Source organism: Schistocerca piceifrons, chromosome 4 (assembly GCF_021461385.2).
Source record: "Schistocerca piceifrons isolate TAMUIC-IGC-003096 chromosome 4, iqSchPice1.1, whole genome shotgun sequence".
Classification (NCBI taxonomy): Eukaryota; Metazoa; Arthropoda; class Insecta; order Orthoptera; family Acrididae; genus Schistocerca; species Schistocerca piceifrons.
In genome coordinates this window covers 712,768,403-712,787,694 of record NC_060141.1, presented here as the reverse complement: position 1 = coordinate 712,787,694, position 19,292 = coordinate 712,768,403, and the positions used below count along the sequence as shown (strand labels likewise).

At 39.4% G+C, this 19,292-nt stretch overlaps 1 protein-coding gene across 1 annotated transcript in view; it reads left to right on the top strand.

Annotated features, from left to right (window-relative positions):
* The first annotated feature begins 1,209 nt into the window (after positions 1-1,209).
* LOC124796127 (protein scarlet-like) overlaps positions 1,210-19,292 on the top strand; it is a 98,239-nt gene continuing 80,156 nt past the window's right edge. Inside the window, exons 1-5 of the mRNA XM_047260218.1 lie at positions 1,210-1,330; positions 13,605-13,653; positions 13,745-13,794; positions 15,151-15,284; positions 15,401-15,553. Of these exons, the coding sequence (XP_047116174.1) occupies positions 1,210-1,330; positions 13,605-13,653; positions 13,745-13,794; positions 15,151-15,284; positions 15,401-15,553 (507 nt within the window). The remainder of the gene's footprint in view (positions 1,331-13,604; positions 13,654-13,744; positions 13,795-15,150; positions 15,285-15,400; positions 15,554-19,292) is intronic.

Genomic DNA, 19,292 nt, shown 5'->3' with positions numbered 1-19,292 from the left:
TGGGATAGATTGAAAAGAGATGTTTATGGAGGATGTGACCCAGCAACCACTCTGAAGGATCTACACCAAATCGCCATTGAGGAGTGGGACAATCTGAACTAACAGTACCTTGATGAACATGTGGATAGCAAGCCGCAATGAATACAGGCATGCATCATGGAAGAGGACGTGCTACTGGGTACGAGAGGTGCAGGTGTGTACAGCAATCTGGACCACCATCTCTGAAGTTCTCGCTGTATGGTGGCACAACATGCAATGTGTGGTTTTTATGAGCAGTAAAAAGAGTGGAAGTGATGTTTATGTTGATCTCTATTCCAATTTTCTGTACAGGTTCTGGAAACCTCGGAACTGAGGTGATACAAAACTTTTTTTGAAGTGTGTAAATGCAGGACTCTGACTACACATGTCTGGTTTTGCTGCTAATGAGACAGATGGCATGCCAAAGAAGAAAAAAATGTGGACTCATCAGAGAGTAATGAGAGATAAGTATTAGCAGTATGATCACATGTAAAAAACAAGTTACGAGGTCCATTTTTTTTCAACCTCAGATAGGCTATAAATAAAAGACATGTTCATAAAAAGCAATTATTTTTTTACCAAAAGTGTGGTACACTTATGGTTACTTTTCAACATTATCACCGAAAAGATTGAGACATTTAACGTACCTGTGGACAAGCTTTGCAATACCCTCTCCAAAAAATGTTGCCACCAATGATTGCAAATGAGCATTGACATTGTTTTGAAGATCTTCGTTGGTTTGAAAGTGCTCAGTCAGTTCTGAATGTGATTCCAGTGTGCTAATCACTGAGCCACCTTGCTCAGTGGTGACTATGATACTAAGAAATTATTTATCTTTTATTTTCATATGTTTTTCTATACAAACACTCAAGAATTTTGTGATGCTGTAACTGGTTTTGAGCAGCATACCATCTTCAAACTAAATGCACATGCTGCAGAAGTTTCCATTGTGACATGTGCCTTTAGTCTGAAGATGACCACTTTCCAATGAAAATCTGTCGCAACAGTGTGAAATGCTTATGTGTTTGTATCCCAAAACCTATCTTTATTTTATCTTCAAGGCACTATGTCATTTTTCAGATACTGACTTTGGAGCTATTGAAGTATATAATATATAGATACTAGAACAAATAATTAAATCACTGGCAAAATTTGTAACTATGTATGCAGTACAGAAAACTTGCAGTGAAAATGAATGATGATATAGATTGTGAAGAAAATGATAATGAGGATGCTACCCATAAGATTAATGATGCAACATTCAGGTTACTAATGGGGAAAAAAGATTTGGGTTCAGAAAAAAATGATAAAAGTAAATAACAATGCAAATTTTCGCTATCATTTCATGACACTGAGAGCACTGTTATGTTGTTTAGGGTGATATCAGTAGAGATACAGTTGGAAATTAGATCTTTCTGGGAAGACAGCATTTTTTAATGGTGCGAAAACAAGAGCTGATGGCTGGGACAGCCTCTTTCTTCAGTGAAAGAAGGATCTTATACAGTGGGCTGCACTTAAGAAAGCTTTGCAAGATGAATTTGACATGAAGATTAGTGCTGTAGTATTCACAGACTTTAGTCTCTGTGAAAGAAGAAAAGAGAAGTTATTCAAGAGTATTTTCTATAATGAAATGAACTGCCAGTTAAGGCAATATTGACTATGATACTATTCCAGTATGAGAAAGATGACAATTTGAAAACAGAAGTTCTGTTTTATAGCATAGAAATGTGAAATAATTTCAGCAAAAGCAAAAATTCTGTGGAATAATTGGAAAAAATTGTTGGCACAGATTGGGAGTTGTGCCTGGATAGCTGAATCAGTGGAACACATGCTTGCAAAAGGTAAGGTTTCAGGTTTGAATCCCAGTCTGTTACACAATTTTAATTTGCCAGAAAGCTTCAAGAAAATCACAGTTTGTGGGATCCAAACTGAAAGATTTTAAACTTTAGTGTGCATGTCCATAAGTCAATTGGTTATAACAAGAAGAGCAAGGGTAAGTGAGACATCATTTGCTACAAAATTGCCCATATCCCAAATGAATACATGAAGAAGCCAAGCGGTGAAAATGCTCATTTACTTTGGAAACCAACTTTATTACAAGTATTTTACAAAACAGCAGGTGCTTGATGGTTCTGGGGTACAGATTTAGGTAGGATAAGGGAAAAAAACTTTTAGGAAGCTGAAAGGGGAAGTTCATCTCATGCATCTCTATAACAAAAAGACTATAATTAGCTATTGAAAGCTCAGTTAGTGAGAATACAAAGGAACATGTTCAAAGTTTAATGACTAATTACTTTCTTGCAAAGGTAAAGTCTACCAATGCGAGACCCAGAATATTCTCACCACGAGGGAAAGAAAGACAACAAATAAGGGAACATTTTCAAGTGTAAAAGGTTATCTTCATGAAACTTGGTTTGTATATAGAGTGGACAAAATAATGCAGTATTAAGGGGTAAAACAGATACTGAACTGTAATTTGGCATATTTGGTTCAGAGGGAATGTCTTAAAAATGGTGACATACAAAAAATAATTTTTGCATAAAAGTTGATACCCAGTCAATGTTTCTGAAAACTGTATAATCAGCTTTTGTGATGATTTGAAATTTTGCAAAATAACCCACCACCATCAATTCATTTTGAAAAATGAACACAATGTTACAACTTAAATCAAAGAAGCTTTTAAGCCACATACATCCATGTGTAATAAAGGTGGTTTCTGAAACATTATTTTTGGAAAATAAGCTGTACACAAAAAAATGAATGTTTAAATATTTTAATGAGTTGTACTAAAAATACTCTGACAGCATATTGTGTACAGCTTGTTTTCCAAAAATGGTGTATAGAAACTAGCCTAATTACAGGTGGCTGTATGTACAAGGGCAGTTCAATAAGTAATGCAACACATTTTTTTTCTCGGCCAATTTTGGTTGAAAAAACCGGAAATTTCTTGTGGAATATTTTCAAACATTCCTGCTTTGTCTCGTATAGTTTCATTGACTTCTGACAGGTGGCAGCGCTGTACGGAGCTGTTAAAATGGCGTCTGTAAGGGATGTGCGTTGCCAACAACGGGCAGTGATCGAGTTTCTTTTGGCGGAAAACCAGGGCATCTCAGATATTCATAGGCGCTTGCAGAATGTCTACGGTGATCTGGCAGTGGACAAAAGCACGGTGAGTCATTGGGCAAAGCGTGTGTCATCATCGCCGCAATGTCAAGCAAGACTGACTGATCTCCCGCGTGCGGGCCGGCCGTGCACAGCTGTGACTCCTGCAATGGCGGACCGTGCGAACACACTCGTTCGAGATGATCGACGGATGACCATCAAACAACTCAGTGCTCAACTTGACTTCTCTGTTGGTAGTGCTGTCACAATTGTTCACCAGTTGGGATATTCAAAGGTTTGTTCCCGCTGGGTCCCTCGTTGTCTAACCGAACACCATAAAGAGCAAAGGAGAACCATCTCTGCGGAATTGCTTGCTCGTCATGTGGCTGAGGGTGACAATTTCTTGTCAAAGATTGTTACAGGCAATGAGACATGGGTTCATCACTTCGAACCTGAAACAAAACGGCAATCAATGGAGTGGCGCCACACCCACTCCCCTACTAAGAAAAAGTTTAAAGCCATACCCTCAGCCGGTAAAGTCATGGTTACAGTCTTCTGGGACGCTGAAGGGGTTATTCTGTTCGATGTCCTTCCCCATGGTCAAACGATCAACTCTGAAGTGTATTGTGCTACTCTTCAGAAATTGAAGAAACGACTTCAGCGTGTTTGTAGGCACAAAAATCTGAACGAACTTCTCCTTCTTTATGACAACGCAAGACCTCACACAAGTCTTCGCACCGGAGAGGAGCTCACAAAACTTCAGTGGACTGTTCTTCCTCATGCACCCTACAGCCCCGATCTCGCACCATCGGATTTCCATATGTTTGGCCCAATGAAGGACGCAATCCATGGGAGGCACTACGCGGATGATGAAGAAGTTATTGATGCAGTACGACGTTGGCTCCGACATCGACCAGTGAAATGGTACCGTTCAGGCATACAGGCCCTCATTTCATGGCGCAAGGCCGTAGCATTGAATGGAGATTACGTTGAAAAATAGTGTTGTGTAGCTGAAAGATTGGGGAATAACCTGGTGTATTTCAATGCTGAATAAAACAACCCCTCTTTCAGAAAAAAAATGTGTTGCATTACTTATTGAACTGCCCTCGTACCTTCAACACTTCTTTAAGTTTTACTATAACAAAGGTTTTCATTTATCAAAGTTAATTAATAATGGAGAGGTATTTTGCAAAGTTACTGATAAGCAAAAAATTGATTTTATATAGTTTTGAAAAATGTTAATTACACATCAACTTTTATATGAAAACATTTTTTATGTACCATTGTTCCAATGATATTTCCTCCAAATATAATATGTCAAATTATCTTTCAGTGTGAGTTTTACCCCTTAGAAGTGAAATTGTGCTCAAACAAAAAAATACATGTCGCATTATTTTACCCCTTCTACACACTCACCAAGTTCCATCAAGATCATTCATTTACACTTAGGAATGTTCCCTTGTAAGTCTAGGTGCAACTTGATAAAAGAATTATTGAACCAAATTCATTTGAATACATTACTTAAGTTGGAGGAAAAAAAAAGAGATAGAGAGAGAGAGAGAGAGAGAACATTGTGTCTCTATGCACTATAGAAAATTAATCAGAACTATGATCCACTGCCCCATAAACAGTAGGACGAGTGTTTTTCACACTAGATCTCAAGAACAGCTTCTTTGACATTGATGTTGAAGAGAAATCCCAAAAGCATACTTCATTTATGACAAATCTGGAACAGCTTCACGTTTAGAAAGATCCATTTGGATTATCAAATTGCCTGCAGTTTCCCAGTACTTTATAAATGCTGTTTCTTAGACATTATCTCCCGAGAAATTTATATTTAATTACATGTTGAAAGCTGCAGCAGAATGTGGCTAGTAGATTAGATTAGATTAATACTTGTTCCATAGAACATGAATACGACACTTCGTAATGATGTGGAACGTGTCGGTTAATAAAAGATGTCTGTACAAGATATTACATTACACAAAATATTGCATGACACTAATGTTTTTTTTTTTTTTTTTTTTTTTTTTTTTTTGCCCCATTAATTTATATCTAAAAATTCAGCCAATGAGTAGAAGGAGTTGTCATCTAGAAATTCTTTTAACTTATTTTTAAATGTTAGTTGGCTATCTGTCAGGCTTTTGTTGCTGTTTGGTAGGTGACCAAAGACTTTTGTGGCAGCATAATTTACCCCTTTCTGTGCCAAAGTCAGATTTAACCCTGCGTAGTGAAGATCATCCTTTCAGTAAATTAACTGTGCAAAATGCCAGTTCTGGGAGGAAACAGTTGAATTTTTCACATATGTCACACAACATGGACCAATTTGACTTCTGAGATAGCAAGATTTATTCAGACTTTCCAGACCAAAGCCTATCACAGCAATACAAGTTTCCTAGGATGAATAGGATACTTTCAGAAGTATATCTTGAATGTGTCTACAACTGGCAAACTCTTGAGTGTTTTACTGTGGAGTAATCAGGTATATAAGTTCCAGGGAAAGAAGAAATGAGTGTTTGAGGCATTCGAAGACATAATCTATCTGCCCCATTTTTAAAAATATACAAGAAAAAATATGAAACTAAACTGCAAAATGATGAAGACAAAGAAGGCCTTGGAGCTGTGTTTTACAAAAATCTCCAGATCATGATAGATTTCAATTAACCTCTTATGTGAATAAATAAACAATCCCTGTAGATGAAAATTACAGAAGTTACCATCTCAAAGTCATTATCATTGTTAATGCCTTAAAGAAATTTTGTGTATATTTACTTTGTTTGTATTTTAAAATTGTAACCAACTAAGCTGTGTTCCAAAAGACCATGAATGTTCTCAGCAAGAATTGCTAGATGAACTTTAATCTCAGAAGAGTATTCCTATGAAATCAAGCACCGTTCTGACACTAGGAAGAAACATGTAGAGCTTTATGTTGCTTTGTAAATATGGTATTTGGTTTCACAGATGGTTCAATAGCTAGAATCAGAAAACCCCAAGAGCAATTAACAGAGTACTGCAGGGTGGGAGGTATTGAATAAATTTTAACAATTACAGAACTCTAAGATTATTATTTACAATCCAATTACACGATACAAAATGGTGCAATGTGCTACCATTTCAATGAGACACAGACACTTCAAGAAAACATCATTTACACTTTTGATTAGAGTAAGAATGCTTACAGAAAATGACCATCACTCTGGGAAATTACTAGAAGAAGAGACTATTAATCCATTTGGAGAGAGACACAACAAAACGAGGGACAGTAATAAATGAAAAATCATTGAGGATTAAGATGAAAACTGCACTAGCCCAACTAATGTCATTTCCTAGTACAAACCTGCTGATTTTGTGCTGATACAATGAACACAAACTGGATTATACTTATACCTATGAGCCAAGAATCTTGACTTCGCCGACTAGATGATAATCATAAAGGTCCCATAACAGCCTAGTTCAGAAAAAAATGTGTTGTGTGTGTGTGTGTGTGTGTGAGAGAGAGAGAGAGAGAGAGAGAGAGAGAGAGAGAGAGAGAGAGAGAGAGAGAGAGAGTATATGTGCAGAGCCATACTGAGGGAATTGATTCTCTACCCTTGGTAGCCTTAGCAGAATTGCAAAAAGCTTCATTTATTTTCAAGCACTCCACTTAAACTGTTTCACTACAGTCTTCAGTGGGGAGAAACTGGCAAAATTCAAAAGCCTTTGTCAAAAAGCACACTTACTTCAGTGCCAGCTCACCAACCTTTGAGACCCTACAGTACTGTGGCCAAGTAGCAGCAAGAACTCAATTGTCGAGCATGAGCTACCTGCATAGTCAGCAGCTGTGCATTGTTGACACACAACCCAAGTGGTGCACCTGTTCAGTTGTAGCCATGTCTTTAAAATGCTACTTGGAAAAAAATGGCCATGACAACAGCATGAGTTTAGAGTCTTGGGTTGTCAGGCTGAGAGAAACGTCTCCTCTCTATGGCAGAAATCAGTTATAGCCTAAACGTGCTCAGGAGAACTAATGTACCTCTGGGTGTTAATTCTTAAATCATTTTTTCTTCTTGTCATACTTTGCAATCCTCTGGGCTGCACCCCTTGGCAGGGCCCCATCTCATCATGGTCTCGGTATAGCACTATATATATATATATATATATATATATATATATATATATATATATATATATATATATATATATATATATACAGGGTGGTCCATTGATAGTGACCGGGCCAAATATTTCATGAAATAAGCATCAAACGGAAAACTACAAAGAACGAAACTCGTCTAGCTTGAAGGAGGAAACCAGATGGAGCCATGGTTGGCCCACTAGAAGGCACTGCCATAGGTTAAATGGATATCAACTGCATTTTTTAAAATAGGAACCCCCATTTTTTATTACATATTCGTGTAGTACATAAAGAAATATGAATGTTTTAGTTGGACCACTTTTTGTCGCTTTGTGATAGATGACACTGTAATAGTCACAAATGTGTAAGTAAGTGGTATCATGTAATATTCCGCCAGTGCAGACGGTATTTGCTCTGTGATACACTGGACCATTTACCAATTGCGGCAAAGATTGATATTGTGTTGACGAATGGCTATTGTGATCAAAATGCCCAATGGGTGTGTGCTATGTATGCTGCTCGGTATCCTGGATGACATCATCCAAGTGTCCGGACCATTCGCTGGATAGTTACATTATCTAAGGAAACAGAAAGTGTTCAGCCACATGTGAAACATCAACCACAACCTGCAACAAATGATGATGCCCAAGTAGGTGCTTTAGTTGCTGTCGCGGTTAATCCACACATCAGTAGCAGACAAATTGCGTGAGAATCAGGAACCTTGAAATTGTTGGTGTTGAGAATGCTACATGAACATTGATTGCACCTGTACCATATTTCTATGCACCAGGAATTGCATGGCGACGACTTTGAACGTCGTGTACAGTTCTGCCACTGGGGACAAGAGAAATTGTGGGACGATGACAGATTTTTTGAACACATTCTATTTAGCAACGAAGCATCATTCACCAACAGTGGTAACATAACTCGGCATAATATGCACTATTGGGCAATGGAAAATCCACGATGGCTGCTACAAGTGGAACATCAGGGACTTTGGCGGGTTAATGTATGGTGCAGCATTATGGGAGGAAGGATAATTGGCTCCCATTTTATTGATGGCAATCTAAATGGTGCAATGTATGCTGATTTCCTATGTAATGCTCTACCAATGTTACTACAGGATGTTTCACTGCATGACATAATGGCGATGTACTTCCAACATGATGGATGTCCGGCATATAGCTCACGTGCGGTTGAAGCGGTATTGAATAGCATATTTCATGACAGGTGGATTGGTCATCGAAGCACCATACTATGGCTCACACATGGGGAAAGTTGAAAGATATTTGCTACCATGATCCACCAACAACACCTGACAACATGCGTCAGTGCATTGTCAATGCATCTGTGAACATTACGGAAGGCGAACCACTCGCTGTTGAGAGGAATGTCGTTACACGTATTGCCAAATGCATTGAGGTTCATGGACATCATTGTCAGCATTTATTGCATTAATGTGGTATTTACAGGTAATCACGCTGTAACAGCATGCATTCTCTGAAATGATAAGTTCACTAAGGTACATGTATCACATTGGAACAACTGAAATAAAGTGTTCAAACGTATCTACATTCTGTATTTCAATTTAAAAAACCTACCTGTTACCAACTGTTCATCGAACACTGTGAGCCATATGTTTGTGATTATTACAGTGACATCTATCACAAAGCAAAAAAAGTGGTCCAACCAAAACATTGATATTTCTTCACGTACTACACGAATATGTAATAAAAAATGGGGGTCCCTATTAAAAAAAAACCAGTTGATATCCATTTGACCTATGGCAGCAACATTTAGTGAGCCAACCATAGTGCCATCTTGTTTCCCCTTCAAGGTAGACAAGTTTTGTTCTTTGCAGTTTTTTTGTTTGACACTTATTTCGTGAGGTATTTGGCCCGGTCATGATCAATGGACCACCCTGTATACAAGGAAAAATGTCTGCTTGTGTCTGTATATGTGCAGATGGATATGTGTGTGTGAGTGTGTATGAGTGTATACCTGTCCTTTTTTCCCCCTAAGGTAAGTCTTTCAGCTCCCGCAATTGGGATGACTCCTTACCCTCTCCCTTAAAACCCACATCCTTTCGTCTTTCCCTCTCCTTCCCGCTTTTCTGATGAAGCAACCATGGGTTGCGAAAGCTTGAATTTTGTGTGTGTGCTTGTGTTTATTTGTGTGTCTATCAACATACCAATGCTTTCGTTTGGTAAGTCACATCATGTTTCCCTCTATAAAAACAAAGATGATGTGAATTACAAAACGAAAGCGCTGGCACGTCGATAGACACACAAATATACACACAAAATTCTAGCTTTCGCTACCAATGGTTGCCTCGTCAGGAAAGAGGGAAGGAGAGGGAAAGGATTTGGGTTTTAAGGGAGAGGGTAAGGAGTCATTAAATCCCGGGAGCGGAAAGACTTACCTTAGGGGGAAAAAAGGACAGGTATACACTCGCACACACACACACATATCCATCCACACATATACAGACACAAGCAGACATATACAGAGGCTAAGAGTTTGGGCAGAGATGTCAGTCGAGGCGGAAGTGCAGAAGCAAAGATGTTGTTGAATGACAGGTGAGGTATGAGTGGTGGCAAATTGAAATTAGTGGAGATTGAGGCCTGGTGGATAACGGGAAGAGAGGATATATTGAAGAGCAAGTTCCCATCTCCGGAGTTTGGATAGGTTGGTGTTAGTGGGATGTATCCAGATAACCCGGACGGTGTAACACTGTGCCAAGGTGTGCTGGCCATGCACCAAGACATGTTTAGCCACAGGGTGATCCTCATTACCAACAAACACTGTCTGCCTGTGTCCATTCATGCGAATGGACAGTTTGTTGCTGGTCATTCCTACATAGAATGCGTCACAGTGTAGGCAGGTCAGTTGGTAGATCACGTGGGTGCTTTCACACGTGGCTCTGCCTTTGATCGTGTACACCTTCCGGGTTACAGGACTGGAGTAGGTGGTGGTGGGAGGGTGAATGGGACAGGTTTTACACCAGGGGCGGTTACAAGGGTAGGAGCCAGAGGGTAGGGAAGGTGGTTCGGGGATTTCATAGGGATGAACTAAGAGGTTACGAAGGTTAGGTGGATGGCGGAAAGACACTCTTGGTGGAGTGGGGAGGATTTCATGAAGGATGGATCTCATTTCAGGGCAGGATTTGAGGAAGTCGTATCCCTGCTGGAGAGCCACATTCAGAGTCTGATCCAGTCCCGGAAAGTATCCTGTCACAAGTGGGGCACTTTTGTGGTTCTTCTGTGGAAGGTTCCAGGTTTGAGAGGATGAGGAAGTGGCTCTGGTTATTTGCTTCTGTACCAGGTCGTGAGGGTAGTTGCGGGATGCGAAAGCTGTTGTCAGGTTGTTGGTGTAATGGTTCAGGGATTCCGGACTGGAGCAGATTCGTTTGCCACGAAGACCTAGGCTGTAGGGAAGGGACCGTTTGATGTGGAATGGGTGGCAACTGTCATAATGGAGGTACTGTTGCTTGTTGGTGGGTTTGATGTGGACGGACTTGTGAAGCTGGCCATTGGACAGGTGGAGGTCAACATCAAGGAAAGTGGCATGGGATTTTGAGTAGGACCAGGTGAATCTGATGGAACCAAAGGAGTTGAGGTTGGAGAGGAAATTCTGGAGTTCTTCTTCACTGTGAGTCCAGATCATGAAGATGTCATCAATAAATCTGTACCAAACTTTGGGTTGGCAGGCCTGGGTAACCAAGAAGGCTTCCTCTAAGCGACCCATGAATAGGTTGGCGTACGAAGGGACCATCCTGGTAACCACGGCTGTTCCCTTTAGTTGTTGGTATGTCTGGTCTTCAAAAGTGAAGAAGTTGTGGTTCAGGATGAAGCTGGCTAAGGTAATGAGGAAAGAGGTTTTAGGTAGGGTGGCAGGTGATCGGTGTGAAAGGAAGTGCTCCATTGCAGCGAGGCCCTCGACGTGTGGGATATTTGTGTATAAGGAAGTGGCATCAATGGTTACAAGGATGGTTTCCGGGGGTAACAGATTGGGTAAGGATTCCAGGCATTCGAGAAAGTGGTTGGTGTCTTTGATGAAGGATGGGAGACTGCATGTAATGGGTTGAAGGTGTTGATCTATGTAGGCAGAGATACGTTCTGTGGGGGCTTGGTAACCAGCTACAATGGGGCGGCCGGGATGATTGGGTTTGTGAATTTTAGGGAGAAGGTGGAAGGTAGGAGTGCGGGGTGTCGGTGGGGTCAGGAGGTTGATGGAGTCAGGTGAAAGATTTTGTAGGAGGCCTAAGGTTCTGAGGATTCCTTGAAGCTCCACCTGGACATCAGGAATGGGATTACCTTGGCAAACTTTGTATGTGGTGTTGTCTGAAAGCTGACGCAGTCCCTCAGCCACATACTCCCGACGATCAAGTACCACGGTTGTGGAACCCTTGTCCGCCGGAAGAATGACGATGGACCGGTCAGCCTTCAGATCATGGATAGCCTGGGCTTCAGCAGTGGTGATGTTGGGAGTAGGATTAAGGTTTTTTAAGAAGGATTGAGAGGCAAGGCTGGAAGTCAGAAATTCCTGGAAGGTTTGGGGAGGGTGACCCACCAACAAGCAACAGTACCTCCATTATGACAGTTGCCACCCATTCCACATCAAACGGTCCCTTCCCTACAGCCCAGGTCTTCGTGGCAAATGAATCTGCTCCAGTCCGGAATCCCTGAACCATTACACCAACAACCTGACAACAGCTTTTGCATCCCGCAACTACCCTCATGACCTGGTACAGAAGCAAATAACCAGAGCCACTTCCTCAGCCCCTCAAACCCAGAACCTCCCACAGAAGAACCACAAAAGTGCCCCACTTGTGACAGGATACTTTCCCGGACTGGATCAGACTCTGAATGTGGCTCTCCAGCAGGGATACGACTTCCTCAAATCCTGCCCTGAAATGAGATCCATCCTTCATGAAATCCTCCCCACTCCACCAAGAGTGTCTTTCCGATATCCACCTAACCTTTGTAACCTCTTAGTTCATCCCTATGAAATCTCCGAATCACCTTCCCTACCCTCTGGCTCCTACCCTTGTAACCGCCCCTGGTGTAAAACCTGTCCCATGCACCCTCCCACCACCACCTACTCCAGTCCTGTAACCCGGAAGGTGTACACAATCAAAGGCAGAGCCACATGTGAAAGCACCCATGTGATCTACCAACTGACCTGCCTACACTGTGATGCATTCTATGTGGGAATGACCAGCAACAAACTGTCCATTCGCATGAATGGACACAGGCAGACAGTGTTTGTTGGTAATGAGGATCACCCTGTGGCTAAACATGGCTTGGTGCATGGCCAGCACATCTTGGCACAGTGTTACACCGTCCGGGTTATCTGGATACATCCCACTAACACCAACCTATCCGAACTCTGGAGATGGGAACTTGCTCTTCAATATATCCTCTCTTCCCGTTATCCACCAGGCCTCAATCTCCGCTAATTTCAATTTGCCGCCACTCATACCTCACCTGTCATTCAACAACATCTTTGCCTCTGCACTTCCGCCTCGACTGACATCTCTGTCCAAACTCTTTTTTCCCCCCAAGGTAAGTCTTTCCGCTCCCGGGATTTAATGACTCCTTACCCTCTCCCTTAAAACCCAAATCCTTTCCCTCTCCTTCCCTCTTTCCTGACGAGGCAACCGTTGGTTGTGAAAGCTAGAATTTTGTGTGTATGTTTGTGTGTCTATCGACGTGCCAGCGCTTTTTTTATATATATATATATCTGTGTGTGTGTGTGTGTGTGTGTGTGTGTGTGTGTGTGTGTGTGTGTGTGTGACTGTGACTGTGACTGTGTGTGTGTGTGTGTGTGTGTGTGTGTATTATGTATCTCTGTGTCTAGTGTGCAATAACCACTGCCTGCAACATGGAAAGACCCATCTGTATCTGTCCTTTATTTCTAAACCCTTTTGCTCCTGTCCCTTCCGCTCGATACAGCCAATCCCCCTCCCCCCCCCCCCCCCTCCCCGTCTGCTCTTTCACTTAACACTTTAGTGCACATAGCTTTGGCCAAGATGACTACTTACTTTAGTTGGGTCACAGAATTAGGAGAATGTAGCTCTGTGGGTGTGTAGGAGTCATAGCTTTGTGCCCTGCAAAAGAATATCACTTCAGATATTGAGCTGTAGTTTATATATTAGTTTGACATGTGTTTGTGAAAATAAATGTACTTAGCAGGATAAATCATGTCAAATAAAAGCTTGATTAATTTAAATAGAAAAGTAGGCACTTTGTCTGATAAGTAACATGTTACAGTGTACATTTTTGAGTACAAAAGAAGTTATCAACTCTAAAATAACTTGAATTTTACAGGAAAAAAATTTGAAGTGTGTATTTATTCTTGTGTTCAGTTACAGGCAAAGCTGAGGGAGGACACTTAATTGCTCTGATGGGTGCAAGGTATGCAATTTGTTATCTAATTCTACTGAAATATTCTGATATTGAATTACCATAAGAATGGTTTCAAATATTTCTTTTAAATTCTTAACAGTGGAGGTGGGAAAACAACATTACTTGCAGCAATAGGAAATCGCCTAAAAGGTAAGAAACTCTATGAAAAAATTCCACTCACATTATCCATCAGTAGCAAACATAAAGTACAGTGAAAGGATAATAGTTTGGTGTTCATACACTGCAAGTTATTAGTTTCACATAAAATTGAAGTTTCACAGACATTGTCCTAGTAAGATAAAGTGTTGGTCATTTGACACAGTGTTTAATGTCCATTGGTGACCTCAGACTCTTGACAGCATTGACATGTGAAAGATGCAAGTTCTCCATGACAGAGGTGGAGAATGGTTGAAATCCATGTCCCGCCATCCTGGTTATGTATTCAATGTTCATATAAATCGTTTTATGCATATGCCACAGTAGTTCCTTCCTATACAGTGTTCATTTCATGTTTGTGCTCTGTCTTCAGTTACCTCAATGACTGAAGCATTTAAAACCTCATCTCCCTTTTTATTCAAAAATCCGCTCCTAAGGCAGTGAAATCTGGAATGAAAGGCCCTTTGAAAATATGTCACTACTAAGGCAATTTTGAAGACAGAACTACAGAAAATGGTATTTGGTTTCTCTTCACAAATAAAAATTATGTGTTCCTGCATTTTTGGAAATTCAGCCACTAAGGAGTGAAATGTGGGTGAAAGATTTTTTGAAAACAAATCATTATTAAAGAACTACTCAAGTATTTTAAAGCTGCATCTATGAAAACTGATATTTGACTACTTGGTTAGCGTTTTTGGGAATTCAACTCCTAAGGGAGTGAAATAGAGGATGCAATACTTTATGAAAATATTATTTTGTTATGAAAGCGTTTACAAAGCTAACTCTATAAAAATTTGTTTTTGCTTTTCTGTTAGAAATAAAGAAAATACATGTTTCACTGTTTTTGGAAATTTACACCCTAAGGGAGTGAAATGAGGGTTGAAAATTTTTAAGAAAAAATTTCGTTCTATTAAAAATTTTTAAAGCTAAGTTTCTGAAATCTGGTATTTCACTTCTCTGTTTGCTATAAAGAAATTTGTGTTAGGGGATGAAAGTCTGTGGAAATGAGAAGGCATCATTAACAAAAGCCTTGGACTCCAGCTATCAGAACTGCTCTTTGGTCAGAGGTACATTCAGAATAAACCTTACTTCAAGGGCCTTAACTAATCTAAAAAGTTTAGAAAGTGGTGAACAGCTTAAAAATTTGCTTAAAGGAAAACAAAAAAACTCATTGCTTACCATACAGTCTACATCAGTGAAGTGGTGGGTGCTAAACTAGTTAGTTAAATATATATACTTAGAGTGTGGACATCTTCTTCTTTCTTCCTTTACCTGAGAAACTTTTATACGTGAAGGAAGTGCTGCTTACCACCTGATGATGATGATCTACTGTGGGCTTGAATGTTGCAGGTCAGATCAGTGGGGAAGTTTATCTAAATGGTCATTTGGTTACCAGATCACTGATGATGAAAGTTTCTGGTTTTGTCCCACAAAATAATATTGCTTTTAACACACTAACTGTGAACGAGCATCTGTTATTCATGGTATGTAAAAGTACTTAATCTACCATTACAATAATATTTTTAAGTTTATTTATGAACCACAAGCAAAGCAACATGAGAAAAATATTTAAGAAACATTGTTAAATTCTTTTGATAAGGCACGTATGCGAATGGACAGCAAAATTAGTGCAAGTTCTCGAAAGACATGGATAAACAGTCTTGTCAGTGAGTTAGGCCTTTCCACTTGTGCTGATACTGTACTCAGCAAGATATCTGGAGGAGAGCTCAAAAGACTGATGCTGGCTATTGAGGTAAGTTTTCAAGTGTTATGTGTTGTCCTGATTGGAACATTACAAATTGTGTAGCTGGATCGTACTGTCTATTGATATAAATTATCAAATCTTGTAGATACTGAAATAATTCTGATACTTAAAAGTAATGAATAACTGATCTGCATGTAATGTACTGATAGATGTAAGATTAAAACATTTAAAAAAGGTGCAGCTTAATAATTACACTTTTGATTGTTCATGAAATCACTTTTTCATGTGGCAAGTGGAATTAAGTCTTTTACTAAAACCAATACTTACAGTGATGTTATAGGAGGGAATAATGGTATATCAATGGAACTGGTTAAAGTAGGGGGAAAATGATACAAAAGGCACTTGCAAGATAACTTAAAGAATTTCTATGGGCAATGTTATGAAAAGGAGGTATTTCTGCTCATCAGATAAGGGAGACGTTGAGTCACAGGCAGGCATAAAGACTGCTATGCATTCAAGAATTTCAGCCAAAAGACCTTCTTCTAAAGTAGAAAACATGCACACATTCACAAAAACACAATTGACACACACATAACCACTGTCTCTGGACACTGAAGCCATACAACAATCTTTTCAGTGTGCTGTCTGCAACTCAACATCTCTTCTAAACAGTTAGCAGCCATCTGTCCTTTTCATAACACTGTCATGATTCCATCCTGGATTTTACATTGTTAGAATTTCTATAGAGTAACACCATTCTGAAGTGGAAAACTATTATGATTACTGTTGATGAAGAAAGAGTACAAATAAGACATAAATACCTACAGACTTACCAGACTAATCTCCATAATTTATTAGATATGGACAAAAATCATTGGCAGCTATGTAGAAGAAATGTATTGGATGTTAGTCAAAGAAAGAAATATGCTGGGTTTAGATGAAGATAGGTACAATGCATAAACTGCAAGCTTTGAAGGTTCATAGAAACAGTCAAACTATTTTTCTTTTAACAAGTAATTACAAAACCTAACACTAACTGCTAGGGACAAGAAATAACTGTTAAAATACATTTCCATCTGTAAACTTTCTTGCTGATCACATAGACAACAAATTGAAATAAAATCAGTACATTGATAAGATTATATAAAAAAATTGGTATACTTTGTATATAACAGCATATCTCATTGGGCTGATCAGAATCATCCAATATTCTCTTCATATACAAAATCAACCAGACCTTGAAAAACTCAACTACTGCCTATGACAGGGCATTGCAGACCTGCCGACATACTCCAATGAGGTATATTCTGTGTAACATCCTGTTTTCACATCGAAAATAGTAACCTATCATCCACTCATGCATAAAATTTCTCTACACACCAGCTACTGTTTTATACTTAACAGAATAATCAATAAAGAGTATCCAATTCATACCTCATGCAACATTGGCCACAAAATGATGTTTGCTTCATGTTTCTTTTTGGTGTAGGGTCTCTAGCTCCAACCCCACTGTTGTTTCTACTGTTTTAGTTTTTGGGAGGAAGTAATTAACTTTCGTTTCATTCCTATAGCAATTAATTTTCACATTAGCTTCTGACCATTTCATAAACATACTGCTCATCTTCCATAAGCATTTGCCTGTATAATTTGCTGTACTTTCCTTCAATAGGCCTTAGTGGTAAGCAATTTTACACACTTTTAATCACTGATCATTCAATATGATGTTGTGCATTTTCTTGGTATTTTCACTTGTGGTTGCAGTTTTGTCAAGCCCTTAATGAAGATTTGAACCAATTTTGAGTGTATTTCTCTTGGCTGTAAGTAAACCAGAACAAAGTATTTTATGACAACATATTAGTTTTTGATAGGGAGGATGCAGCAAGTTACCTTGGATGTAGACTCACTGACATACGTAGAAGTAACGTCAGGTGTGTCCCAGGGAAAAGTGTCGGGACCCTTGCTGTTCATGTTGTGTATTAATGACCTTGTGGGCAATATTAATAATATCAGACTTTTTGCCAATGATGGCTATCTATAATGAAGTACTGTCTGAAAGGAGCTGCATAAATATTCCAATCAGATATTGATAAGATTTCAAAGTGACGCAAATATTGGCGACTTCCTTTACCTTTCAGAAATTTAAAATTGTACACTGTCTGCAATGGAAAAAAATTTAGTATTCTGTGACTATAATACCAATGAGTCATGGTTGGAATTACCCAATTCACGCAAATACCTGTGTGTAACATTTTGTAAGGAGATAAACTGGAATAGGCTCAGTCATGGGTAAACCAAGTGGCAGACTTCAGTTTATTGGTAGCATACTCGGGAAATGCAATCAGTCTAGAAAGGAGATTGCTTCGAAATCATTTGTGCAACCTGCTCTAGAACATTGCTTAATTGTGTAGGGCCCATACCAAACAGGACATGTATGGAGAAGGATAGCAAGAATGACCACAGGTGTGTTTGACCCATGGGAGAGTGTACAAAGATGCTGCAGAAACTGAATGGGCAGACTCTTGAAGATAGATGTGAACTATCCTCAGAGAGACTACTTGCTTTCAAGAACCCACTCTAAATTATGACTCTAGGAATATATTACAACCCCCTGCATATTGCACACACAGGGATTGTGAGGACAAGACTGGATTAATTACAGCACACAGAGGCATTTAATCAATCCCTATTCCGATGCTTCATACATGAACTGAATGGGAAAACACTTAATAACTGGTAAAATGGGACATACCCTCTGCCATGCACTTCACAATGGTTTGCAGAATGTAGATGTGTATGTTTATTTTATTTATTTTGTTTATTTCTTACTCCATTGATCCAACTGTGATCAACTCACAAGGACATAGAGTGTGTAAATGCAAATATTCCAGTGTGCCTCTGCCATGCACTTCACATTGGTTTGCAGAATATAGAGGTGTATGTAAATGCAAATATTCCAGTGTGGGCTTAACAAACAGATGGAAAGACTGACCAGAGAGAGAGATCAACTTGTGAGAACAATCAAGATACACCTTGAGTGAAATGTGATCCAAATAAAATGCAATGTTGAAGTCTCAGAGAAAATTATATTTACAGTTTGAGCTCTCTAAGGTGACCCTATGAGTCCAGTGCTGTTTAACATCCATAAAGCAGATGAGACAAACATAATAAAGGGATTCTGTATGCAGAGGATATGGTGATAGGATCAACAGTAAGAGAGGAGGCACAGAAGACGCTACAAGAACTAGACACTTGGTCAAATGAAAATGATCTAAAAGTAAACAAGGGAAAGACAGTTCAAATGACATTCAGGAAAGGTGGGAAAACATTACCAAAAGCTAATATAGTCCTATACAATGAACCAATACAAATAAGAGTGTGACATAAGTACTTGTGAATTATGTTATGAATAACAGGAACATCTTTCAGCATGCATATTCAGGAAAGAGCATCAGCAGTCATAAAGCATCAAACAGTATTCAGAACATAACCAGTCTGTCTTCTATTGATAAAAAGAAGGAGACAGACCTAGAGTTCCACAACATGCCAGCCATGCTGGATGACATCTGGACCAAAGAATGTAGGAAACAGAGGCAATTAATAAGACTCACAATGCATGCGTTTCATCATAATATGTTTGTCAACAATAAATTCAACAGACTGACCTAAGAGTGTAAATCTGGCTATGTGGGTAAGAGCATAAAATATTCCACATCATAATATGTATGAAGAGAATGAAAACCATAATTGGTTACAGCAGAGACTAAAAGAAACTTGTTAAAACTTGTAC